The sequence below is a fragment of the Melopsittacus undulatus genome, chromosome 3, assembly GCF_012275295.1.
Source record: "Melopsittacus undulatus isolate bMelUnd1 chromosome 3, bMelUnd1.mat.Z, whole genome shotgun sequence".
Classification (NCBI taxonomy): domain Eukaryota; kingdom Metazoa; phylum Chordata; class Aves; order Psittaciformes; family Psittaculidae; genus Melopsittacus; species Melopsittacus undulatus.
The window spans coordinates 59,559,934-59,587,903 of record NC_047529.1 but is presented as its reverse complement, the minus strand read 5'-3'; the positions used below and the strand labels follow the sequence as shown (position 1 = coordinate 59,587,903).

Here is a 27,970-nt window from a genome sequence, read left to right as displayed (position 1 = left end):
TGACTTCTACAAAGGCTTACCAAGAAAGTTTCAAATATTTCTATTTACTTATTTAGAAAGAAAAGAATCGATATACTGGGTCAGGTCAGATATTGTCTTTACATGATATTACAAAATTGTCTGCCATAAGAAGTGAAGGACTAGACAAGCATAAATGGCGCTTCCTTTGCATTGGAAATCATCCCTGTTTCCAGTGGCTTTCAGTTCACTGACTCTCTTAGCATGGCATCCATACCATCCTGTGGCCAGGCGTTCTCCAGTTCTGCTGCCTAGACTGCAAATAATAACTTTTGTTTTGCATTTGCTTCTGATTTTATTTGACAACCTTTATTTGCTCTACTGGAGGAGGCAATAAACATTCAATCCTGTCTGTCACTTAAGTTTTTTTATGGTCTTCTGTTACCTCTTCTTGCACTTTTCTCTCTCCTGGATGAAAGATTTGTAGCTTGTATTTTGGGTATAAATCTTCTCTTACATTCTATGGTCCTTGTTCACCTTAATTGCTTGTTTTCTAGTTGCCTCTCTTTGAGAGGTGGGGACTAGGATTTTGCATCATGCTCAAGGTTGTACATATCTCAAGCTAACATATTTCACAGGAATGCTCTAACCATCTGCTTTGCTTTTTATAACTAATAAGCATTCAGCTAAGGTTTTTATAAAGCAATTTCTCACAACACCCAAGATTGCATTCCTGAGAGGTAGGGGTCAGCACCAGACTCATCCTTATATATATATAAAATTAGGATAGTCCCCATTACTCTTTACGTTTTCATACCCTGAATTCCAGGTGCCATTCTGTAGTCCACTTGCTTAATCTTTACAATTTTTCAGAATACTCTTGCCCTTGTTACCCAGAAGTTAATATTATGCAGAAGCTTTATTTTACAGCTTACCCCTTACCCAAGTTACTAATTAGTGAAATGTAAGTATCATAGATCCAACGCAGATTTCTGCAGAACTCCTGGTGATTTCCTTCTGCTGTGAGAATTGGCCATTCATTCTGTCTTCTAGTCACATATTTATTTTTGCAACAGCTAGATGGTTGTCCTAAAAGACTTTTAAGAGGAACTTTTCAAAAACCTTTTGGAAACCATATACTGAGCACCTCTTCCCTACATTTGCTTCCTTTAAAGGACTGATAAATGGATGTATGGTACTTATCCCTGTGTCCACTAATTCTGTTCTCTACTATAGGTTTTTCAAGGTGTGCATCAGAACAATGTTGAATACAGGCATTCTTAGTGACTTTTGTCTGCATTTGATTTGGATTGAATGTGCTCTGGTATCCTTACCACACCAAATTGATAAAATAAAGCTACTGACTAAGGATGTGTTAAGTCTTGGAGCCCAGCATTGTTGATTTAATGTAAAATTGCTAATCTTGACTCATATGGCTGTCATTGCTTATAAAAATGCCCAGTTTTCTGATTCCTCTCAGATTCCATTAAAGTTCTGCTGATGTACCTGTAGGTCCAGCCCTAGTATAGATTTGATAATTTAGATGATGTAACTTAAAAGAGTCACACTGGTGGTTTTGTCGTATAAATGTGACTGTATACTAATAAGAAGGAGAAGGCTTGGAAATGGCTTGTTTAGGAGTAATGTGATGTGGAACTGTGTCCTGAGACCAGTGGGGCTGATTGTAAACAGAAAGTCCAAGTAAGTAAACCTGAAAAGAAGTTAACTTTCAAGATGCCTTGATGAAAGTGTTATGTTACTATTTATTAAAGTTGTTGATAACAAATACTGTCTTTTGGTCAGCAAATACATGTGGAACTGTGTGTGAATGAGTAGTTAGGTTGCTTTTTGTCCCTTTTACACTTAATCTACTTGCTGCAAAACATGCTCTAAGAATGAAGAGGTCTTGCTGTCTTTCACAGGATTTCCTGTGATTTATGAACTGCTTGAAGTTTTAATAGTTAATAACATATTCCTCAGAATAGGTGATATTTTTTATTTATAAATATTTACTAGACAGAAAAATATGTTTGAAAACAATTAGGATCAGATTATTCATCTTTAACCATTTTAGTGAGAGACAAACTTAGATATGACCTCTTTATAGATGAACTTGGGGGAATGAAGACAATTCTTACAGTAAATAATAGACAATTAAATTGGAAAGTGTATATTCAGATCATGTAAGTCTTCACTTACACGGTCAGTTCAAAGTTCTGAAACATGCTTTCCAGTTTAAACAGTAGTGTTAAATACTAGTGGTCATTTGAAAGCTCTTGGATTTCAGTAACTGCATTTTAGATTTTAAAATCAATTTAATTTGCTTTATGCCTCATAATTTGGGGTTTTACACTAGAAGTCAATCCTATTATGTTTGAAATTATTTTGTGCTTCAGAGAAGCTGCTGACTCTGGATATGAGTTTGAATCCTGCTTCTTAGCTTCTGTGGAAGATGGGTTACTGCTTTAAAATGGCATTAAAAGTGTTTGTCAGTGGCTTCTTTTGAAAGTAAGAGGGTTTTTCCTAATAGAGTATGTTTTAAATTATTCCCAAATACCATACTATATCCATGTGGAGTCTATTTTACAATAATTATCAACAATGTTGTCAATAAAGTGAAAATGGCCTAATAAGGCCATAATAAGGCAGTAGGTTAGCATTTTCCTACTTCTGTTCATGACTTGTTATTCTAGGAATGGTTCTGTGATTAAAAAATGAATTTGTTCAGAGAGCCCCAGTTCAAGACATCAGTAAATAAATTGTCCACAGTTTAATTTCTGTGATTGCTGAAGTAGGAAAAGATCCCAAGACTTCAGCTTTTGCATAAGTACGTGTATACATTTTATGTATGTATACATATACACAGCTGTTGAAAGGAAACAGGAACCTATTTAGTGCACAGTCTAGAGGATTCAAACTGTAGAGCTCTGAATAAAACCCAGCGAAATCAGAAACTCTCAAAGAGCAGTGTTGCAGCAAGCCTGTTACCCTCAGTTTTAGCAGAGTAGGCTTAATACTTAGAGCTGCAGTACCCTTTAGTCATAATGTTTATTTGCGATTTGCATGCTGTGTTACTTGCATCTCTTAATGCATTTCACAAGTACAAGTTTCCAGGACAGGGACAGAGGAAGATACATTGCAAGTAAGTTTTGTGAAAGACTTGTCTTCAAAGTTAACTAAGTGTTTCCTGGGCTGTAAAACTGCAGCCTGCATTCGTTGCTGAAAGAAGTCCTTTGCTTTTCAAACCAAGCAGCATTCTCCTTTGGGTGAATTGTCCGCATCTGGTGGGCAGAATGTTTCAAATGAACCTCATGTTTCTTTTTCTGAGAGTCCACTGGAGCTGTATTTTAGACTTGCTGCCTTTGCTTTTCTTAGTAGCCCGAAGGTGGAAAGGCTACAGGAGGCTAGGTTGTACTTCTACTGTTTGAGGTAGAATGATGGGGAACTGGTGCCTTCCCTTTATCTGGCTAATTTTTTTTTATTTAGTTAGTATTTGTTTGCCCTAAACGTTGACTGTACGATCCCTAATATTCTGTATGTTTTAGAAACAAGAACTGATTGTAAGACAGGTAGTCTTACTTTGTGGTATTTTTTTTCTAAAACTGACCTGTTGTGGCTGAAATAAGATTCTGGTGTTTGAAACTTTTTCTGTATAATTCTAGGTGTACCTTTTTTCCATTCCCTTTCCTCCAGAGTTGCCTGTCTCCAGCAAATGTGTAATCTTGTATTTTTCCTCACGAGGATGTAAAAAAAAAAAAAAAAAAAAAAATTCTCCTGTAGGTTTTCTTTTGGAGCACTTGTCAGAGCCTCTAGAAACTGAAACAAAAGGTTAGGTCTAGATAGAGATCATTTATCAAGCATTCCTAAGGATAAAATTGATCCTTCTGTTTCTTCAGAAACAAATATATAAGAATTCTCAAGCACTTCTGATAGTAGGACAGTGAAGACTACTTCTGCTTCACTGCCAGGAAAGAGTATGGCAGAAGTAATTTCTGAAGTGTTACCTTACATGGCTTACTAAAAGTGAAATAAACCTCATAGAGAGCTGTTGTATTTGTTTGCATTGTGGCGTTCCTTCCAAAATGCTTTGTGTCCCAGATTTATGTTCTGATGAATCAGCATAGCCCAGCTGTCTGGTGCTATGGTCACTGCTCACAGAAGTGGTCCATTCTTTCTGTGGTATTGTCTTTAACGTGTTTTGTGAAGTCATGCCAGCATGTGTGTCACAAATTCTTCTGCTAACAGAAGTGCTTATGTTCCTGAGCTGTTTGCCATTGTTTGTCCTTCGTGTTCCTCGTGTGCTGGTTGAAGTTTGTCTGCTGAGATGCAGTAAAACAGTACTGAGTTGCTGCATTTTGTAAAGGGCTTGGTTTCTGAAGGCAGTATTTGTATGAGAAGCCAAAGACTTCTTATGATGGGCAGGCAGGGGGGAAAGGCAGGGTGTGTGCCACTAAGTAAGGTAGGGGGGAACATCCAAACAAAAGTCAGGCATGGTTGAGTTGCAGGATACGGGTTGCATGTAGTCTACAGAAATGGCCAGTTCAACCTGTGATCAGCTTCCTTCTGTGTTTGCCAGTCATGTGACAGGTGAATGAATGTTGAGATGTTGAGACAGAGACAAGAAGAATTTTTTGCCCTGTGAGGGTGATCAAACACGAACAGATTTCTTGAAGAGACTGTGTTGTCTTGCCCTCGAAGGTGTTTGAAGGCCTGCAGCCAGAGCTCTGCGCAGCCTCCTGTGAGCAGCAAGGTTGGATTAGATGATCTCCAGAGATCTCTTCCAGTCTCAGATGTTCAGATGTTCTGTGATACCCAGGAACCCAGAAAAAGCAGACACCTCCAGCTTATTCATCCTAAAATTGCTCACTCTAAAGAACTGGCTATTGAGGAGGGGTATGTAAGTTCTAACAAAGAGGAGTCAATTGTTGACTTAAGCGTTCTCTACTTGTACCTTTCTTCCAGAAAGTCACTTTAGTCACTAAATAGAGGGGGAAAAAAAAATCAAAGATTGTCTTCCTCACTACCCCCTTTTTATAATAATTGCTCTGAGTTAGTCATCCAGGTTTGCATACCTGCTTGGATTCAACATAAAGGTGACTGTATCTCAAATGTACAGGTCAGTGATATGTATTCATTCTCTAGCTAAGGTATGTAGCCAAACAGACAGCTATCTTTAAGGAAGCAGAAGTCTAGAATACCTGTTAATTACTTTATTTTCATCCAAAAAGTGGTAAGCAGGTTAGTGTGAAGATTAACTTTTTCCCTATTTAGTTATTAATGGCTTAGCTGTGTTAGGGTCTTGTCATGGGTTCAGCAGTGGCAGTCATTTTTCTCCTTCTTGTAGCTGGTGCAGTGCTGGGTTTTGACTTCTGGGCTGGGAACAGTTGCTTGATAGTGAGCATGTTTTGAGGGTGTTTTTGTTCAAGTGCCTTTTGTTCAAGGCACATGTTCTGCCGGGGAGGCCGGGAGGAAGGAGAGACAGGACACCTGACCCAGGCTAGCCAATGAGGTATTCCATACCATAGCACGTGATGCCCAGGATGCATACTGGGAGAGAGAGCTGGAAGGGTAGAGCTCTAGAGGAAAATGGAGGAGGGAGCAAGCGGTGCTCGGCCAGGCAGGGTGGAGTGAGTTATGGGTTGGTGGCTGGTGGGGTGTTGTATTCTTTTCGCTTGTTATTGGCCCTATCATTATTATTGTGTTATGCCTTAGCTATTAAACCGTTCTTGTCTCAACCCGTGGGGGGCTACATTCCTTAGATTCTCCTTCCTAACTCTCCGGGAGTTGGGGGACTTGGTTTAAACCACGACAGGTCTCAATATAATTTTAGAATCATAGAATCATTGAATAGTTAGTTTTGGAAAGGACCTCAAGATCATCTAGTTCCAACCCCCTGCCATGGCCAGGGACTAAACAGTGTTGCATTAAAATATCTACTAGTATCACTGGAGAACCTGACTAGCTCTTTCTGAATAACTGAAAGAGATGGCACTCTGGTTTTCTTTTGTGCCAGTAACCGTTTTCTTTCTTGAGAACTTGAAGTGTGTTAAGATGCAGTTTTGACTGGATATTCACATACATTTGTTAAGGTAGTATGATAGGCACTTATGAGAACCCTCTGCAAGTAAGAGCTGTATTGATGAAAAACTGCTTGTGAATCTTGTGAATTTTGGATACATCAGTAACAGTCTTGGGGGAAATCAAGGTAGCATGGGATGCTCCTACAGATTATTTAGAGAAATGAACTGGCAGTCTACAACCTCATCTGAGAGAGGGGTGTTTTAACAGTACTTTGCATGGATTATTGTTGGTGAGATGGATTCAAATCCACAATGCATTACGCCTTTGCTTTTCAAGGCTGTTTAATACCTATTTTTAAAACTGTAGGGGTGATTCACTATTATTAAGGGTTTTACCCATGAAATGAGAAGTAATTTTGACTAGAGGAAATGCATCACCCCTTTGAATCCCTGTAGTCTCATATCAAAGGATGGTTTCTGAAGTGCTCTTATGTTGTAAGCCATGATTTGGAGTGAGGAGAAGCAGGGAACTCTTATCTTGTTTTCAGATTCTGAACCTCTTTCCCTGACAGAGGAAGAATTCCAGAGCTAAAATTCAAAGAATGTTCAATTCTTATTTCAATGCAAAGCTTTACCCCGAGCAACAGGTAATGTATTTGTTCCTCTGTGCTTGGGGTGTGCAGGATATTGCAGGGACAGTGTGCCAGTTCAGTGGCATGGCATATCCATTCGTGTGAAAGGAAACTCCTTGGGAGAGGAAGGCAGATTTAAAAAAGGACCTGATTTAGCCACAGCTTTCTCATTAGGAATACATTGCTGCTTTTGTTAAGCACAGCAATTAACTGGTATTCTGGCTCTTGCTAGCTTTTTTTTCTTCCTGCAACCAACTTCTTCCTAAAGAGATCAGTATTTTTTTGATGCAATCACATACATTGTCTGTAAATAAACAGGAAGCCTGTTTTTCCTGGATACAGCAAGAATATAGCTTTCTTATTCAGAGTGATGTTTTGCTCAATGGCTTTCTGCCTGAGATGGCAGAGACGTCTGTACTCCTTCTTTCTCCTGAGTAGCTGTCTGTTTTTGAATTCCACAAGTTCATATGTGTTAATGATGACATGTGACAAAGGAAGTGTCTCGGGATAGCACTGAATAATCCAAATAGTCTGGATTTAAGTCTTTTGGGAAGGATTTGATTCTCTTTTAAGTTCCAGACAGGTAACTATGAACATTCATTCATCCTCCTAGTGCCCTCTCCTTTTGGGGCTGTTAATCAAATGAGACCATTGCCATCCCAAGATTGCAAAGGAATTAATGATGGGCTTTTGTTTTGATGTGGTTTAATCAACTGTAATTTGATTTAATCCAGAGTTGTTTAGATGCATGTGTGAAAAATATGATGGCTGCTTAGCATCATGTCTTACCACTGTATTTTTTTCTGAGGTTCCCCCATGCAGCATAGCTGTTCCAGGACATCATTGCAAGGGACTCTTTAGCTGACTTAGGTGTGTGCTGTTTACCTATCCAGAGGGCTTAGTTTTCACTCTCACCACTTGCCTCATTTATATATTCAATTTATTTTATTTTTTTTTCTCCTTGGTGCTGTTGTCACACTGGTCACAAAATGTACCTCCTGCAGCTGTTACAGGAAAGCTGTTCCAAAACATCAGTTCTCTGGTTATTATAAACCACCTTTAGTGGTCAGTTTTTATTTGACTTTATGCCAACTCTTTAGTTTACCTTGCACAACTATTTTACTTTTCTCTACTGTGCCTTCCCCTAAGGGCCTTTTGGAAGCTTTTTGGCATGGTAAGGTGAAGAGTGCTGGCTGTTCTTGCAGGGAGGAAGCAGAAAAGGGAAAAGAGAGGGTCATCTGGTACTTGTAGGGCCGAACAGTAGGCAAGTTTGAGAAGTGGGGGCATTTTGTCACAGGATGAAACAGACTGTTAAAGACAAGGCACAGCAGCTTGTTAAAAACATCCTAGCAAAAACAGTAAAAGGAGTCATATCCTGTTATACTTAGTTTCGTAGGATTAAGTAAACAAAATTCTCTTAGTCACCTTCTGTGTCTCCAAGAGACTGTGGTAATTATTTCCACATTACTTTTAAGTATTTCTGCAGGCAGCATAGTCAGTTAAGACTGGTACCAAACAGTACTGCCACTTGGTTGTGCTGAACAAGCAGAAATGTCTGTGGGGCTGTGATAGGGATTGAATCAGGTAGGTTATCCGGGTAGGTGGGGTTGAACCTGACTTCTTCTTGCTTCAGCACCACACAACTGAATTTATTGACAGTATTTGAAATGAGCAATTTATGGTTAACATAAACATGTTTGAGAGGTTAAGAAAGTTGGGGCTGTTCAGCCTGGAGAGACATGTGTGCGGAGACCTCATAGCACTCTTCTGGTGTCTGAATGGGGCCTAAAAGGATGACAGAGAGGGACTCTTCATCAGGGACTGTAGTGACAGGACAAGGGATGATGGGTTTAAACTTAAATAGGGGAGATTTAGGTTAGATACAAGGAAGAAATTCTTTACTGAGAGTGGTGAGGCACTGGAACAGGCTGCCCAAGGAAACTGTGGCTGCCCCATGCCTGGCAGTGTTCAAGACCAGGCTCGATGGGGCTTGAGCAACATGATCTAGTGTGAGGTATTCTCTGCCCATGATGGGGGCTTGGAACTAGATGATCTTAAGGTCCCTTCCAAACCAAATAATTTTATGGTTCTACATGTGTCCTCTATGAGGCTTGTGGTCCCTGATTTGTTCAAGTATGATTGTTGCCTTTTAGATAAAAGCATTATGCTATGGCTCGTAGTTGTCTAGTGATCACTTAAACCCCCCAGAATATTTTCTTCCCTATTTCTGTAGCAGGGCTTTTTAGTCTTCATAATTTAATCATCTGTCTTGTCTTCAATGCCATCAACTTTTTTTTTTTTTCCTGAAATGCCACCTTGATGTCCTCCCAATATCTTCAGAATAACTAAACTGAGGTTGTCACTGTCTCCTACAATTACCTCTTAGAAATTTGTAAAATAGAAATGTTTCTGTATATCGCAACTGCTATTTTAGTTGAGGGCATCACTTTGTTAAACGTACAAAGTTGAGATTTAAGACTTTTTTAGGATGTGATTAATATGTGCTTTGGATCGAAGTTGTTAATATAATTCCCGCCTTTTAGATAATTCAAACTTCTTTTAAATTGGCAAATTTAGTCACTTTTTTTACCAGAAATATCTAAATGTATTGAGTCAGGATGATTTTTTTTTTCTTTAATTCTTTCACCTTTAGCCTGAAAAGGGCCAAGTGGTCTTATTCCTTTGCATGTAAAGTTATTACAGTGACCTAACTTCTGAAGTGTTGCAAGTTAGACTGCAGAGTCTGTGAATAGACAAGTTACTCAAGTGACTTCAGTCCTATTTATCTTTTATAACATGTAGTTTCACTGCTTACAGAAATTCTCTACAAGCTATTTGCTTAGCATCATACTTTTTTTAGTACAAAGAACTTGTTTGACCAAGACTAAGTTGGTCTTGATTAACTCTAAAATAAGACTGAAACTCTCTTAACAGAGAGAGTTTCCATGCCTTGTATTTATACTGTCAGTATCATGGTGACAATTTCCTTCCAGCTCCATCCTGTCCAGAAGGGGCATAGGAAGCAGTATTGTTGGCTAGCTTGTCATTAATGTGTATACTGTCTTGTCAAAGACCCATATTACTGAGCTATATTGCTTACAAATAACTATTACCTTACTTCGTTTTCCCCTTCAACAGGAAGAACCTAAACGAAGACAACTTACAAAAGCAAATGTTGCAAAGAGGAGGAAAATGGATCACGTTTTAATTGAGGAAATAGCTGTTACTCTAACTGCACCCCAGTTGTATACAAACGCTGGTTTTATGTGGATTAGATTTTTTGGGGTTTGTTTTTCCTGTACAAAGGAACTGACATATGGAAATGGAAGACTTGTTGGGAGTATTCCATTGAGTATAAAATGGCAGAAGTAAATTTTACAAGTGCACATTAGTTGGGCAAAGGCTGGGCTCATAAGTGATGGTTGCTGTGTGACATGTGGAAAATATAATAGATTAGTTTCAGGCAGCGGAGAATAACCTGACCAACTTTTAATGCTTATGGATGTGCAGTGTCACTTAAATGGATAAAAAACATTCTCCCCTCCAGTATTGCTGGGTCCTTTGTTAGTCCTCCAACTGACCTTGTGCTGCCTACTCCAGGATGAAGTGAGCATGTCTGTATTTCTGCTTTTTGTCACATTGGTTAATCATAATCTTTCTTTTTATTTATATAGAGCAAATTCGATTAAAGAATATAAGAAATGTATATGGAAGGTGCTTGTGGTATCGTTTGCGACTGTTAAAACCACAACAAAACATAATTCCTACAGTAAAGTAAGTGCATTTCATTTGCATGGCTTCCCATTAAAGCAATTCCTACATTGTTATTTTTATAAAAAATAGGTTGGTTTTTTTCCCCCCTGTGAAAGCTGCTGGAATTACTTATATAATAATAGCTTTTGTGTCACAGAAGAGACATTTGCAGTCTGTTCTATTATAGTAATGAATAGTCCATCATTATTATCTAGTAGGGCGTGAAATCAAGATGGATGCTGTTTGTCCTTTATAAAGTATCTGCTTAATGAAATCAGTGAACCTCAGCCCTAATAAATAAGAAAATGTATTTCTTAATTTCTTTGTTCCAAAAAACAATCCTACTTCACTAAAGTTAGTGATACTAGTCTATCTTTTGATTTAAATATTTAACATGCACGATTCTATGATTCTATGATATATATTCAAATATACAGGAGCAGTAATTTGTGTGTTTGAAGTTGCTGGTTTTATATCCTTCAGTGCCTTGTTTATTGCTCCACCATCACAATATTTTGCTGTCTGTTATGTATCTATTTCAGCCTTTTTTTTTTTTTTTTGTCGACTTTGTCTAGGATGAGGTTGAAGTATTTCCTTTAAGAACAGGAAATACTATTGTATACCTGCTGGGGACAGCTAAAGAATGGAAAGAATCTTTGTTGATAGTGACTTGCCTTTGTTAGAGAAAAAAAGGGAGAAAAGAATTAGAGCAGCTGTCTTACCTGTGTCAAGTGTGGTGTTGTAACTGGAATACTCATACATTCTTTAAAGTTTCTTGCTGTTTTAATACTTTTTCTTGAAGACTGATATCTAATGGCTTCTTTTGTTGTTTGTAGAATTATACTAGTCCTAGAGGATTTGTGCATATAAAAATTTTGTTTCTTTTATTTTTTTTTTCTCCCTCACAAACAGGAAAATAGTCCTCCTTGCTGGCTGGGCATTATTTTTGTTTCTTGCATACAAAGTTTCCAAAACAGATCGGGAGTATCAAGAATACAACCCTTATGAGGTTTTACATTTGGATCCTGTAAGTAACAGCATCCTTCACTAGTCTGTACTAGTGTAATGGTATGTTCTATGTCTAGATATCAAATTTAAGGCTTGTGTTTTTTTTGTAAATGAAGTAAGTTAACTTTAGCAAATGTATCTAGTGGTTTTGTTCTATATTGGCATCTGAAAGTTGCTACTCCATATTGTAAGTCAGTCGTTAGATATTCTTTGCCTATATCTCTGCTAATTTATAACTTTTTTGTATTAAGCCCCTTCAAAAATCTAATGATTTTCTTAATATAGTGAGGTGGGGGTTTTGAATCTTTTTGAATCTTTACTCTGATGCTGTGGTACAGGAAAGCAAAGAAGACATTCTGCTTTGTATACCCCGTAAAAATTGTCTCAAAAACCATTTCTGGAGATGCTGCTGAACAAACTCTTTAAACAAGAATGTGGATTCATTCGATTTACAGCTGTACAGCAGTATTTCTCTTGTAAATGAAAGGTTTCACTAAAGGGTATTGGTGATGCTCATTTTGATGTAGTAAAAGTTACCTTGCATCTCAGTTGTATGTAAACAACAAATTCTACATAGTAACACCAACGATTTGGTTTATTAAACTGGGGGGGAGGGAGAGTAGTGTTTATCTAGAAAACGGATGCAGTGCTTTATTTGTATTGAAGGTCTGATTCAAAATGGGTGTAAAAAGTTGTTTATCTCAACGAGAGAAGTAGACCCTCTGGACATCTTTCATACTCTCATTTAATCTTGTTGAACTCTTCATCTTAACCACAATACCTCAAGCAAATTCTCTGTTTATGTTGATTATTTCCTGACATAAAGCTCCTCTTTTGAATAACAGTAATCTTTTCAGCTCTGAAATCTGAAGTATGTTTTACTCACCAGTCTAAGGAAGTATGCTGTGGATACTGCTCAGCACAATAATATTGAAGAACTTTGAATATACCTGTTTTGATTAAGCTTGATGTTATATTGTTAAGTGTGGGAGAGTTTAATATGTATATGAATATTAATGAATACATGTCTTGCCATTAGTAATGGGACTTGTCACCATAAGCATAGTATCACTGGTACTGCTTTTCTGTGGTAAGAAAGCCATTATAGCTAGACTCTAGCCGCTTTCTAGCTGGACAAGTAGAACAAGATCTGCGTGTCATGTGCAGAGCAAGTTATTTAAACTCAGCCTCTGCTCAGTTCCTCTGCGAATGATGGACTGCTGACTTGCGTTCTCTCATTGAGGCAGAGGAACAAGATACATTTTTACTATTGAATGGTGTCTGTTGGAACTGTAGTTTGAACAGTCGTGTATCTTGGTTCACTTTGGCTAAACAAGTCAGGCCTGGGATTAAGTCATAAGAGGATTTTCTTTTGTCATCTTTGGCAAATTTCTACAAGTAACAACCCTGAGGGAAAAAAAGCATTTAAGTTAATGTTTATTAATGAAAACTTGTACACATGCTCTAGACACATGTAACTTACCCAGGTAAAGAAACCACTACTGGAATGCTCCAGTAACTGATGGAGGGATCGAACACATTGTCGTAAGGACATTCTGAATTGAAGCCGGAGATGTTATATGAGGGATGAAGAGATGGGTGTGAAGATAGATCAGTTGAAGTCAAGCTCAAAATAATCCAGAATTCCAGAGCATGTTTATTTTATGTATTTCTGTGGTATCAAGACAATGTCTGTTAAATCCCCTTGAAAAACTTGTAGTTCAGACTACATGGAAAGTGAACATCTTTCTTCTGTTAACATTCAAGTGAAACCTTTAGAGTCATTGCCAACTCTGCTGATGAAGTGATTCAGATGTTGAAACACATGTTGAAGTGTTGTTAGAAAATGGAACTTTTGTTGCTGTTAAAAGAAACCCAAACTAAAAAAAAGTTGTGGATAAAAGCAATTGACAGTTTCGGTACACAGTAATTCATTTGCTTCTTTGCATTCGCTCTATGGCCAAGATTGTTTTGTTGGGTTTTTTTTTTCCCCTTTGTTAGCATATAGGCTTATAAGGAGAGGCTTTTTTTTTTTCCCTAGGAGAACCACATCATGGATGAAGTCCAGATTAATGTAGATGCATCTTATTTTATGTATGATATCAGCACCTTGTTTTGAACATAGAGTAGGCCTCTTTTGAGCACATTGCTTAAATTCACTAATACTCAAGGCACTGAGATACTATTACTGATTTACTGAATAAGTATCCTTACTGCCATTTCACAGGTGGGATCCAAGGCATAAAGATGAAATTCAAAACTGATTGTAATATTGGATTCTTTAAATAAGACAATTGGGGTCTGAATTACAATTTTTTTTTTTCCCCTCCAAGTAGTTAATATAGGGAAGCTCTGTGTTGCAAGTAGAGTGCTGATTGACACTAGGTGTCCTGGGCTAGTAAGCATTTCTGTGAATCAGGCCTAAGCACTGTAGCCTAGCTTTTGAGAATGAGTAAGTAATTAATGACAGGAAGTTTGTCATCAACTTATCAGGGATCACATGCACCCTCTGTTGCAGAGAGAGAAAAAAAATTAGGGTAAAGTAACAGCAAATGAAGCCTCAGAGTAGTTAAATTTCTAGTTTAAATTTATTGAAACAGCACTGTCATCTTTAATTATGCAGTTAGAGGTCAGCATGCTAGGCCTCTACCACAAAATAGTAAAAATCCTATAATAATGGTTCTGTGAGACTTAGCAGGTAGCTTAGTAGAAAAAATTTGTCTGCACTTACTATAAAGTTTTGTGGATTTTATTGAGTAGTGAAGTAGTTTCCCAGACCAGCCTGAAAATTAATGCACAGGAGTTGTGTTTGTGGGATTTAAGTATACTGTAGTAGAATGAAAATCCATTTCTTCCTTAGGTATAGGTAATGTATTCCCTTTGTTCAAGAAGCTTGAAAGAATTTATGGATAGAATGCTTCTAGTCAAAGGCATTCTTAAGTGGAAAGACAGTCTGCTGTTCCTTGTGACTGACAGATTTATTTCTGCCTGCAAGCTGCAAGTGAACCATCATACTTGATCTATGAACTCTTGCTTAAGTTTAAGAATATTGCAAGTGAGAATCTTGTATTCATGAACATGTTTAGGAAAAGATTTGTCAAACAGATAAGAAGGCCTTACTTTTTTTTTCCTCCCTATGGACCAATGAATAAAGTAATTCAGAAAAAAATCCAATATCCCGTCATCTGAATGTCTTTTTGTTAGACTGTGACTTTGATTTTAAAATACAATGGTTGTTAAAATGCTATTAGAAAATTAGTATAATCTTGTTTCCATGAAACACATACAGAGTTTCATGATCATATACTAGAACCTAATTTAGTTCAGTGGATGGTTCAGAGAAATGTTAATGATGTGCTTTACAGATACAGAGCAATAGATTTAAGGTATTTATTAATAGATAACTCAAACCTTTCCTTTTAAGGGAGCAAGTATATCAGAAATTAAGAAACAATACCGTGCACTATCGCTAAAATACCATCCAGATAAAGGAGGAGATGAAGTCATGTTCATGAGGATTGCTAAGGCCTATGCAGCGTAAGTTTTTTTTTTTTTGTCCATTAAAAAAAAAATGGGAACTTGATGTTATGAGTGGGGAAACCTTTAAGGTAATAGCAAGGATGGCCTAAGGAGCCAGGAAAAATGCATTTGGATATGTGATGAAAGTCAAAACATGTCTTAGTTCAGTGCATGTTTGCTCTGTGCAAGTTAGGAATGATAATTGTTTAGCAATGTCACAATGCTGTAAGGTGTTACATCTTTGTATTTAATTTCCATGTCAGCTAAGAAAAATGTTTCCTGTATGATACATATTAAGCCTTAAAGATGACAAAGAACAATATGGGTTGCAGAAATTCTGAAGCACTGCTTAGAAAATAAATAGTGTTCATTTCTCCTGGCAATAAAGCCAGAGAATAAGGAAGAATATTTTAAATTTGTTCTCATCTAACAACAAAGATGTTTCATTCTGGTTCTGACTCAATTTTCCCTCAGCTTCCCTGTGTCCCTTCTCATTTGCACTTGCCTACTTGCCTTCCAGTCCTGATTATTCACTGGTGACTGTTTCATATTACCTGTGTAGATCTTGAAAGCTGTATCCTTGAATCCTCTTTTTCTCCAGAGTATTTTTTGGCTTTACCTCTCCTTATAGCTTACTTTTTTGTTTATCTGAGAGATGATGTCAAATATTAGAACTTGGTATAAAGGAGATCCCTTTTTTTTTTTTTTTTTTAAGTTTTGTATTATCAAGATGTGGGTTTGGGATTTATAATGCTGTTCATACGTGGAGTGTTAATACAGCATTGTATTATTTTCCATTCTAAATGGTCATCTGTCAGAATCCAGTAGTATCTGAACAGGGTGGTTTGTTTTGTTTTGTTTGCTGTTTTTGTTTGGTTTTTTTTGGGGGGGGGTTTTGTTTTTTAGGTTTTTCTATATGTGGCTTTAATATCAACTTTGCTTCTCTGAAGACAGTTGATGTTACACACAATTTCTGATTTAGCAGAACAGTACATTTATGTTGTGGCTTTGGTATTTTTTGTAAGTTAGACTTAGTAAAATACAGGAATTTCAATACACAGTTCAATCACACTATCAATGTGATTCCCATTACCCGTCTCTCTAATATACTCACTGTCACAATGCTAGTGTCCCCAGGTGCTGGGAAGGCACTTACAGGTTGAAGTCAGTTTGAGCATGTTGGGCTGAGTCAGGTATGCACTCCCCCATGCTGGTCTCACAAACTTGAGGAGACATTCATACTTTTTAAATGCACACAAATATTTATACTGCAGTTGATCTGTAGGTGTATACCTCAAACAAAGGCCACCCACCAGTCCCCATTGTGTTGAGACAATTGGTTTCTTTGCAGCAGCTGTGGTGAGTCAGTGTGGTCAGCCTGAGATTCATGGCATGTTGCCCTTGCCCATGCCCTCTGAGCCTTCTTTCACTGTAGGGGTTTATTAGAATAGTCACGTCACTGGAGAACCTAGCAAGCTGGTGGTTTTTGCTTTTAAGTCACTTGTCTATGTGTTTGACCTTAGTGACTGAGATTCCTGTTTGGGGTGAGGTGAGGAGAACCAACACCATGATCACTTGAGCAGTTTTGAAATCATACCTTCCACTTAAACACACCTGCATCACTATGAAAGTCTCTTCAATAGGATATTGGAGTATTGCTTTCTGAACTCCTGACACATCTCAGTTCTTTGTTTTCCAAGGTAACACTCAAATGCTTAGTGATACAGTATGATACTTAAAATGCTACTGCAAGGGCTCTGGCAAGTGTCTATTTTGAAGTAAATGATGGTGAAGTTCCTTAGCCATGCTGTCTTAAAAGAGTATAAAACCTATCCATTGAATGAGTCTGCTCATTAACAAATGTGAGACTTAAAAATAATCAGGAGATGTCTGAATCATTCACTGATTTCTTCTGTGAAACCACATCTTCCGTATAGGGATTGCCTGGTCTTCTGTTTCCTAAAGCAGTATTCTTCCTGTAACAGGGATTCTGTTTGAGGTAGTATATTATTGCCAAGAAACTATCATTAGAGAACAGGCATAGAAACTAAGATTTAGGAGGTAGTGCCTTAACTTATTTTTTTTCTCTTCTTAAATATGAAACTAGGGAAAAACAAATGAAACCATCAAAGGCTGAAAGTCTAGAACAAGAGAATTAAAAGCCCATATGGACAACTGCTCTATCAACTCATCTTGCATATTCACCTCATTTCCAAAAAAAGCTAACGTTTTCAACCTTTGTTGTCTTTAAAAATTTGCTGTACTGTAATCTGGCACTGGAAAGTGCTTTTTGCTGGTGGGCACACAGTCCCTCTCATCATTCCAGTCCCCTGTATGAGGGTGCACCTTCTGTGTCAGATTCTTTTGTTGTCAGAGTGCTTAAAAGAACTTGCCTGCATATCATGAGGGAATGCAGCAGTATCATTTCTTATTGATTTTCATAAGAACAATAGGAGAAGCTGTTTAGCTTGCCACACCATCTCTGAAGGATAGTGTAAATGGCACATATTAAAGTTTCTGTATGTTAATGATTTAGAGAAATGTCTTTACTTCTGCATTAACACGTATCTTTTCTTGAAACTAGTTTAACTGATGAAGAATCACGAAAAAATTGGGAAGAATTTGGTAATCCAGATGGACCACAAGGTAACAGGAATGATAGAAGTCCTGTAATTTTTATGCATTAAGCTGTGTAATATCTGATCATTTGAGAAGCATTCAGATCTTATTATATACTGAATAACTTCTTACTATGATTGAAGCAATGCATTGCATCAATTCTTTGCTTATGAAACTGGCTCTGGGGTGATGGTGGCATGGAGAAGTAGGGAAGAGTTTGTTTTCACATTTCTCAAACTTATCAGGGGAAAAGATAGGAGTATTTTTCAGTTAGCTGTAGTAAATGTTTAGAGAAGCATGCCAATGTTAAAAGGAGGTATTAAAATTTATGATCAGATAGTATAAATGTATATTGAAAAATTAACAACTAACCATAATGCAATAAACACCCTTCAGGATATGTATGTATTTAAATAAATACTGTATACGCATCTGCCTTCTGTTTGCTGGAAGCAGTAATGTTTGGGAGTAGCTCTATGCCACCTTCATCAGGAGGAGTCTTAGTAATTATCCTTATGCTGATAGATTGTTCCTGGGCAGGTAGTTACATGAAAATAATCCTGATGATGGTGTATTAAAGTTTTACAGTAGATGATCACATAGCAGCCTTCCAGTATCTGAAGGGGGCCTACAGGGATGCTGGAGAGTGACTATTCATTAGGGACTGTAGTGATAGGACAAGGGATAACAGGTTGAAACTTAAACAGCAGAGGTTTAGACTGGATATAAGGAAGAAATTCTTTACTGTTAGTGTGGTGAGGCACTGGAATGGGTTCCCAAGGGAGGTTGTGAATGCTCCATCCCTGGCAGTGTTCAAGACCAGGTTGGATGAAGCCTTGGGTGATATGGTTTAGTGTGAGGTGTCCCTGCCCATGGCAGGGGGGTTGGAACTAGATGATCTTAAGGTCCTTTCCAACCCTAACTATTCTAAGAGTCTATGATCCAAACTAAAACAATTTACTACTGAAAGCTAATAGTTCACTCCCCCACACCCCAATCTCCTATTTGCAGTTGTGTGAGTCACTTGTAAAACATCTTTGTGACCGTTGTTTAAGTGGACTGGTTATGAGAAAGAAAATTGTAAATTTCTAGCTGCTTCTGATACTCATTACAAGCAAAAAGTAAACCTGCCACCTGTTAGGACAGGCCTGTATAGATCTCTGCTTGATGCTCTGCAGTTTGCAGGACTAAGTTATACTACGTATCTACATGGAATGAGTTAAGGCCAGCTTGGAAATAGTAAATGGAATTTGAAACTTACTTGTGAAGTTACAGGATGATCAGAGCTCTGTGCTGGAAATTTATTCTTCTGAATTATAGCCATCGAACAGGGGAAATTAATTTTTAAGAGGGACCCCTCTCCCAGCCTCTGAGTCAGTGTTTCAGGGAAACAATCTTCTTCAAAAAACCAACTGTGCCAACTAAATCATAGTCTGATTGAAAGCATTTTTGATGGACTAAGGTGGTGGCTCAGTTTGTTTAACCAGTGTGATTTATAGCATAGAAGAGTTTTCAGCTCTTAGCTTCTCTTGGTTTTTTAGCCAGGCAAGTGGGAGGACTTTGTTCCTCTTGCTGCAAAATACAAATAAGATCTTGCTTCAGAAATGCTGTCACAAAATCAGTAAAATGATACTGTAAATTTTAGTATGGTATATGCACAAATAGCTTTACTGGAACCTTTTCTGATGCTAAACTTTTTTTGCATCCACAAGTTACTAACTTAGTGTTGCCGAGGCATAGGATTTCAAGTTAGGCAGCATGTCAGTGTCCTTGAACAGAGTTGAAGCTGTGACTTCAAAAGAAAAACTCAGCCAAACTCTGAGCATTTAAAGGCATGAAGATTTTTCTTGTGTGATTCGTTCAGAGGTTGCTTTCACCAACTGAAGGGACCAAAAGGTGAAATGAAATGATTCTTTGGTAGGGCAGGAGTTCATACTGTGAGTGTTGAACTGCCTACTCTTCTGAAACCCGGACTACAGTGGAATTGAAATTCTCTACTTTGCTTCTGAGTCTCTCATCATCGCTTCATCTGAAGGGTGAGAAGAAGCCTGAAATTCTCTCACATCTTATGTTCTGTAACCTTGCTCCACATTGAAGTGTGAGGAGCTTTCTAATTTAGTGAAATTCATCTTCTCTTCACTTATACACCTATAGTGTAAAAATCCAAGCTACATACTTAAATTTTTTAGTTTGCATAGTCAAAGAATGGAGACAGTCCATTATAAAGAGGTGAGATTAAGCGCATGTGTTGTTAGCCATCTCTAACCAAGTTAGATGAGGTCCATCCCACCCTGTGTGCCCAGGAAGAAGGAACAGCTAGCAGTATTTCTGTCTCTTCAACTGGAGCAGCATGGAGGTTGGAGGCAGGCAAACAAAATTTTCTTATCTTTGGCATGACTTGCCTCTTTACTAAAAGTAAAATACTCAATGTCTAAAATCATTTGAAGAGTGTTTCAAAGCATGGGGGTGGACTTGGAGAGTAAAAAGATATGCTTTTAATAACTTAGGGCAGTTTTAGTACACTGTTTTTCCCCTTGGTATTTGCTAGTGCTTCAGCTCAGCAAGCATGGATGTGGGCAACGAGACTAACAGACCAGAAGAGAGCGCTTTCTACTGATCTACTTCTGTTCCTGCAGCAGTTCGAAGTTACAGTACTAAAGGCCAAAAATACTGTGGGAAACTGGAATTAATACCAGCAGTAAAAGACACATTACATTTTTAGTAGATTCTTTTAAAAGTCCATAACCATTAACAGATAGGAAAGTCTTTCCAGACTTCTCTCCAGAGCAGGGTGTTACCTATAACTTAATGTGGTAAATTCGCTGGCTGTTATTCTGTTGAGCTCCAAAGCTTGAGGTGTGGTCAAGTTGATCAGATGTTTGAGTCTCAGCAAATACTAATTTCCAGTTTAATTACACGGAAGTCATATTAGGCTTGCACGGAACAACTGGTTGTGTGAATTGATGGCTGTTACAATCTGTTGGAGACTGTATCAGGATAGTATCTGACTACACAGGGAATCCTACTCTGTCCTTATTTAAGGCAATACTCCTCATTGACACCTGGTACTGCAGAAAGCATAAGTTTTGGTTTGTTTTGGTGGTTTGTTTTGTGGGGTTGCAGTTTGGGTTTTTTTCCTTCTTTCTTGTTTTCCTAGAACTTCTAGTTTTGGTATAGGTAGTGTTTGCAAAGATCAGTGTATTACCACAAAAGTGTTTGAACACAAACTATTTTATATTATTTAGTGTTCAGATCTGTGCGCCGTAGATGTTACTGTGAAAGAATAACGTTTTCTATTTTTTGCAGCCTGACTCCTTTTGAATTGAGAAGTATTCCTTTCTTTTTCTTGCCAGTCACAGAAATTTGAACTGGCAGAAGATTTTGTTTTTGCAATTTACGCCTTAGAACACTCTCCTGAATTTACAAACAAATAAAACTTTGCCCATAGAATTCAGTTGGGTCCAACAGTTTTCTTGCATTTAATGTATTTACTGATCTGTATGTATTTAAACTGCTGAAAACTGTGCAAGGCAAAACTCATAAATCTTTCCATCTGTGATTTTTTTTTTCTCTTTTTTATTTTTTTGTTTTTAATATATTGATCTTGCATATCTCTCACTTCAATATGTTAAGCTAAAATCTCTGGTATTTCAGATGTTGCACTTAAATCTTGTTTTTTTTTATTGTGTACTTGAGTGTATTTATTTTGTTAAATTCATTAAATTTTGTTCATTGAAGTGATAAATATGAGGATTATTTTTATGGACTGGTGGTTTTGTTGGGTCTTTTTGTTTGTTAGACTTAATGTGACTCTAAACCAATTCCTTAATATTGTATAGTGAATTTATTTTCTTTACTCCCACAGCTACAAGCTTTGGTATAGCTTTGCCAGCTTGGATTGTGGATCAGAAAAATTCAATTTTGGTGAGCCAACTTACTTAATCTCAGGATTTCAAGGTGAACTTGCAGCTGTTCACCTTAAAATGTTTGTGCTTAATACTGTGTATTTTTGTCAAAATATGTTGTTAATAATACTTTGGTCCAAATGTGTATCTTTGAAGCAAATTTCAAGAGTCAGAAGGGTTAGTGTAGCTCAAAACAGAACTGCTTCTTGCATTTCTGTAGTTCCATTTGGTTTGCTAGTGATGCTGTAATCATAGTGTCTAAATATCCTTCCTCTTGCATTTGTTGCTGCAAGGTATTTGGTTTACCCGCTTAATTTCTTTTAATGCGGTAATCATCTCTCCACTGTATCACATTTTAGCTGCCAACTCTTAAATTACTAAAAAAACACCTGAGACAATGCATGGATGATTTATAAGATTACTTACACCACACCAATACTCCTTATTTAAACTCTGCCCAACTGATTATGTTACTCATAAGTTGTCCTTCAGAAATAGCAATAGGTGTTATGCAATAAGCTTACATTAATTTGTAGTAGGTTTGTGGTAATACTACTTGACTGTACTTTAGAATAAAGGTTTTAAACAAGAGTGGCATTAAGTAACTGAAGTATCTAATGCAGTACGTTTCATAATTCTTTTATAGGTTTTGCTTGTATATGGATTAGCATTTATGGTTATTCTTCCAGTTGTTGTGGTAAGTATTATCTAATCAGTATTTTATTCTCTTTAACCAAGCTGTAAACAGAGCTGAGTTGCTCACTCTTGCCTTCCACAGAGAGGGCAAGTGAGTGAGGTTTTTTTTTTATTTTAAATGTGGGTGTTTTCTTATGGAAAAAGTGTAGTTACTGTAGAGTTTAAAAAAAAAATCAGTGCCATGATAGACAGCCATAAGGGGAAATATTAGATAGAGCAAGTGTTAGACTGAGTTATGTAATTTGTCTTGTACCTTCTGTCATTCATCACATGAAAATTAATGTGATGTGGTGAACTTGAATGTATTCAGTGATGTTACTGTACAGCCAAGACTGAGATGTCTGTAGCTGGTGGTACTTGAATATGTATTGCATGTGGAACAGGTTGTTGATGTGGTTTCTCCCAACTGCCTTTGTTTCCATAACTTCAATTTTTATTGATCTTCTGTACGTCATGAGATGTCTGCTCTTGAGATTTCTTTGTGTGAGGTTGAGTGGTATTTCAGGACTCAGGTTTGCCCTACAGTATTGCTTTTGACCAATGTCCCTTATCCAGTGTTGTGCATTTAGAGGTATGGCATGAAGAAAGACTCAGAAAATTGACACCTAGAAACCTTCTTGCTCTTGGGAAGATGATTTTAATTTGAAAAAGTTTCCTGACGTCTTGGCAACTGCTTGCATCTCTCTGTGCAGAGGCTCAGCCAGGCATTATGCCTTCTCTTTGAGGGTCTACATAATTGAGGATTTAGGGTAGAAAATTACGTGTGGCGAGTCAACAAGTTGTTGATTAAGTAGTCTAAAATCCAGGGTACAATGTTGCATATTTTTTCTGCCTTTCTATTTAGGTTGAAGCTGGTGTTTCTTGATGCTTTTTTGTATATGTGTACTTTTAGTGATTTATACCAGGTTTATAGTAGCTCAAGTGAAAGTAAACATTCTTTCTGTTGTTAGGAAGAAATGTCCTGAGCTGAAAAAAAATAAAATCTGCCGCCTCTTGCCTTTATATGAGATGTAGACTTTTGCATTCACACTTGTCACTGTAAATTTCTTTTACAGTCAGGGAAGAGGAATAGTAATTTTTATGGAGCAAGTTATTTTATCATTTCATTCTAAAGTAGACATTCAAGATGATTCATGCTTTTAATGGGCCTGTTTCTCTTTTATGAATCAATGAAGAAGTCAAAGTTAACTACAGGGTAGTCATGCTATACCTTAGATAAGCATCTAAAAGTAAGGTTAGTTCCACCCTTTGAATCCAGATTAACAAAAAAGGAAAATACTGATACGTAATTCTCTAGACCTCTACTGACCTAAATAATGCTCTGTACATGAGGGGAGAGAGACGAGCTGTGTCGGCAAAAGCAGTTGTGGCAGCCTCTTTCATGAAGATTGGACTGGTCATATTTATATTTTTCTTCCAATACCTGTACTTAGAAAAAAAGTTTGATAGGTATGGGATTATAATTTAAACTTTTCTGCAAAAACCTAAAAAAGTTGTGTACTATTTTGTGTCAGGATTCATCTATTCATGGAAGAATCAAACCTAATTTTATTTTAAAATAAAATTTGTGGGGGTCCAGTACTTGAGCACTTCTCAAATAATTAAGTAGCAGAGTTCTTGCTGTAGTAGGAGAATTTACACTATTGCCTATTAAATTATTAATAGTAAGCATTGCTTACTGGTCTTACTGATTGCTACTTTTTGCTTGTGATAAACTTTACAATAGATTGAGATGTATCTTGGATTTTTTTCCTCCTATTAGTGGCCTTTGCTTACAAGTAGTAGTTTAATGAACACGCTGCAGTTTATAACCCAGTACACCATTTTTCTTAGTACACATTATAGAGTACAGTCACTGTACACTGAGTTCCATAGTTTGAAGCCACTGGTGTAATGCTAATGACAGAATTATTGGAGTGTTTCTGAAGGTTTGGAAAATTCCGTTAGCCTGAAGGCATATGGCTTAATTCTGAAAACTTGCAGCAAGGGCACTGGGCCACCTCCACATTCCCCTTCTGAAGAGCATTTTCTGATTAGATTACTTTTTTTTCCCAAATTTTCTTAGAATTAAAGACATTTCTTACTCTGTTCTTGATTTGGCCTTGGTCTGCCTAAACTGAATTTGATTTGAATACTGTGTTGCACAATAAGGAGTTACCAGATATATAGAAAGGGGAAAATCTATCTGATTTACTGTTTAGTGGATTCACTAAAACAACACAAAAAATAAAAGAGTGCATATGTGTGCATGTGTGTGCACCTGCTGGGGGGAATTCTCTGGGCTAGAGATCATCTAAAAGCTTTGAGAGTCAGATTCTCTCAGGTGAATGTATTGGTGTGCTTTTTAGAATTTATATTGGCAAGTATTTTTTTGCTTCTATTTCCTGAGATTCAGTTGATCTTAACGTAGGTGTAAAATCAGTTGGGCTGAGTTACCTGGTTGTGAACAGACAAGAGGTGATGCAGCATAGCTGTTTCAGTGCTTCATCATAGCTGATGTCAGTCTGTTCTTCCTAAATATTTCAGGGTTCCTGGTGGTACCGATCTATACGATATAGCGGAGACCAAATTCTCATTCGGACAACTCAAATATATACATATTTTGTCTATAAAACACGGAACATGGACATGAAACGTAAGTAATGGGCATCTTGAAATGTTGGCAGATTCATCTGGAAATGTCAATCTGCTCGTGTTAAAATGTCTATTTTATAAACCTTCATTAGGTTAAAATAATGTTTCTGTTTCTTTTTAGAGTGTTTTTTAAAGCTTCATTTTGTTGTGGATAAAGAGTACTCTGTAAGAAGCCCTGTGTATTCGGAAGAGGGGGTTACATAGATGTATATTTATGCCTGTCTGTGTACATCTAAAAAAATAAACCAAAACACAATATTGTATGCTGACCTGCCTGTAGTCCTGAGCTACTATGTGGCCCTTAGGAGCACAGCCTATATATGTATTTTCTGCTGTTAGTGTAGCGAAATTGGCTTTGTGAATCTTCTACGGGTTGTCATAAACTTATTGTTTCACCAAAGAATGAAAGAGTATTTCTGCTTCTCTATTCTTCTTATGTTATAGTTAAATTTCTATTTTAAAAAAGTCTCCCTGTCAGTTTCATGTTACTTTGTTACTCATTTATGGGTTTTGATAAACTTTTCTTGTGTGCTCACTTTTAAAGGAGTAAAGACCTCTTTTTCTGGGGAAATCTATAGATGCATTATGTTGTGCAGAATTGGATCTTTCAGTTTGGAGGCTGTCATGGGCCTGAAGAATTACCATGGTATTAGCTAGTTTTAGGTTGGATTTTGCTAGATTGCATGCTCAGAGCAATTAAAAAGCAGAATTAAAAAGCTCCCAACCCCTCTAAAAAGGGTTCCTAAATATATTGGTTTATTCCTCTGAATTGCACTGTTCAGCTTCAGATTTGTTGGAATATTGCAATGACTTTCTCTATTGAACAGAAATGCTTTGCAGATAGTTCAAGAAGTCTAGGAGCTAAGAGCACATAAATACACCAGCTTTCTAGGCACAACACAAGTGAATTTGTGTGTGATGAGTTCAGACCCTTGTAATATTTTTATGCTTTTTTACATCTCCAGACGGCTAGATGAGAAAGGAGGAGTGGGAGAGTAGGTGAGACAACTTTAGAAGTTTAGGGAGATGTGGCCAACCCAGCCTCTTCTTTCACCAAACTTCTAAAGGTAGATTTGTGTTGAACCTTGCTCAGAAGTACAGGTTTGAGGCTCACCTGGTCTCATCTACAGACTGGTTAAAAAAATTAACCCTAAGTTTGAGTGGCTTTATTTAAGGACTTAACACTTTCAGGGAGTCCTGGGGTCAGAGGCAGGTCAGTTGTTTTCCACTGAGGTCTGTTGTGCAATCTGAATGAAAAATGAGGCACAGCTGCGGTGGCTTAGACAAACCACAGAGTGATCAGGTAGGGCTTTTGCTTGGCTGTGAATTCCACAGTGGTAAGGTATCAGTGCCAAAATTCAAGGCTTTCAGCCCAGGCAATTGTAGTCAAACTGGTTCAGGGAAATGGTGAAACAAATATGTGTGATTGTTTTTAGGCTTTGGAATGAATGAGTTCCTTAAACTTCCTTTCCTGAAGATCCACAGTTTTTTATCTGAAATAATAGGAAAGTATTTATAGTTGTCTGTAACTCTTCCATATGCTCTGCTCAGGAAGTAAATAGATAATTGCTAGTGGCAATGAAAATTGATACTTGGGGAACTTGACTAGTTGTTAGTAATTGGAATTCACTGAGCACTGCAAGTTGGCAAAAATAACTTTGACCTGCTCAAAGTTTAAGCAAGCCCAAGTAACTATTGCAGAAAAAAATTATTTTAACTGAAGAAAATAGTGGGGTGAGCTTCCTCTTACTGTCTATGGCTGAAGGATCTGATATGTTCATGAGCAGAAAGCTCATAATGAGGCTAAAGCATCCCATTGTGTAGATCTTTCATCTTAATTACACAACAGAATGCTTTAAGGTAGTATGGATTTTCCTAATCAAATCAGGAAAAGAGCAGTCCATCATCTTCCTGAGTTTTGTTTTTAGAGGGTATGTATTGAACTGCTTTTCTAATAATAAAAAAAATTGGTGAATTTTTATTGCTGACTGAACAGAAAATTGAGTTGAAGTTCCACCCTTCCTGCCTCCCCCTCCAGTGGTTTCACCTCAGGCACATGAAGTGCGGGAGGAATGATTCTGTGTGCATGCAGAAGTAGTCAAACTGCTGTGTAGTGATGTGTGCCAATCCTAAAGAAGCCTAACTGTTTTTGTGAAGACATTTCAAGTCAAGTGCTGCACTTGATGCCATGTAAAATGAAGCCTTGAGATATCTCTTTTGTCTTGTGCCAGGTGTTAGTTCTTGCCTCCTTTGCCCTGTGGCAGTAGTAGCTGATCAACTAAATACCTACAGGTCTTCATGGTTGCTGGGGGAAGAGTGGCAATAAGCTTTATGAATGAGGGTTCTGAAGAAATTGCTTGGTGGCATAGGATGTTGCTGACATTTCCTCGATGTGCCTTCTATTCTCTTTGCAGGGCTTATCATGGTTTTAGCAGGGGCATCTGAATTTGATCCTCAGTACAATAAAGATGCTACAAGTAGACCAGCAGACAACATTCAGATACCACAGGTTAGTTACATCAAGAGACGTTTTATAAATAACTGGCTTTTTCAAGGGAAGAAGGGTTTGGCCCTTCTAGGTGACTAGCTGACAGAATTCAAGCTCTCAAGGAACAAATTTTGTTGAGATGCAGCAAAACAGGTTCTCCCTTCAGAAATAAGAATTAGAAGCTAGACTTTAATTATTTTAAAAAGAAAATAACATTAATTGGTGATAATACTTAGCTTAAATGTAATCAGTTTAGTATACAGACTCCTGGGTTGGGTTTTTGAGGAGGGAAAACTAAGTAGGGGATTAGAGTGTCAGTCCTTACAAATTTTGAGTATTTATATAAGGTGATGTCCATTTCATGAAGTTCTTTAAATCATTAATGCAGACCTGGTTAAATATGTTAATACTGAAGTAAAATTATCTGATATCGGAATTAATAATGTCCTTAAATATTATAAGGATTTCTCCGTGAATGTCTATTCCCCTCTGGTTGCCTTTTATTTTCATTTCCACACAGTTTTCCCAACAGAGATGACATAATGCATAAATGTGGCAACTAATTTTAGCTAGCAGAGTTTTAGGAAGTCCTATTTATCAGAAACGAACACTTTGGTTTTAAGAAGCCTAAAGTACAGTATACAAAATGATCCAATAAAGATGTTTCAGGTTTGCTAAATAACAATTGTGATCTCAAAAATTTAACCTTTGCATGCACACAGTCAGATTTTCAAGCTG

General features: G+C 37.3%; 1 protein-coding gene across 1 annotated transcript in view; it reads left to right on the top strand.

Annotated features, from left to right (window-relative positions):
• The window catches only part of SEC63 (SEC63 homolog, protein translocation regulator), a 58,129-nt gene that overhangs the window by 7,907 nt on the left and 22,252 nt on the right, over positions 1 to 27,970 (top strand). The window contains exons 2-9 of the mRNA XM_005154674.3: positions 10,285 to 10,384; positions 11,276 to 11,390; positions 14,796 to 14,908; positions 17,475 to 17,536; positions 21,375 to 21,433; positions 22,061 to 22,111; positions 24,637 to 24,745; positions 27,159 to 27,253. Coding sequence (XP_005154731.2) covers positions 10,285 to 10,384; positions 11,276 to 11,390; positions 14,796 to 14,908; positions 17,475 to 17,536; positions 21,375 to 21,433; positions 22,061 to 22,111; positions 24,637 to 24,745; positions 27,159 to 27,253 — 704 coding nt within the window. The remainder of the gene's footprint in view (positions 1 to 10,284; positions 10,385 to 11,275; positions 11,391 to 14,795; positions 14,909 to 17,474; positions 17,537 to 21,374; positions 21,434 to 22,060; positions 22,112 to 24,636; positions 24,746 to 27,158; positions 27,254 to 27,970) is intronic.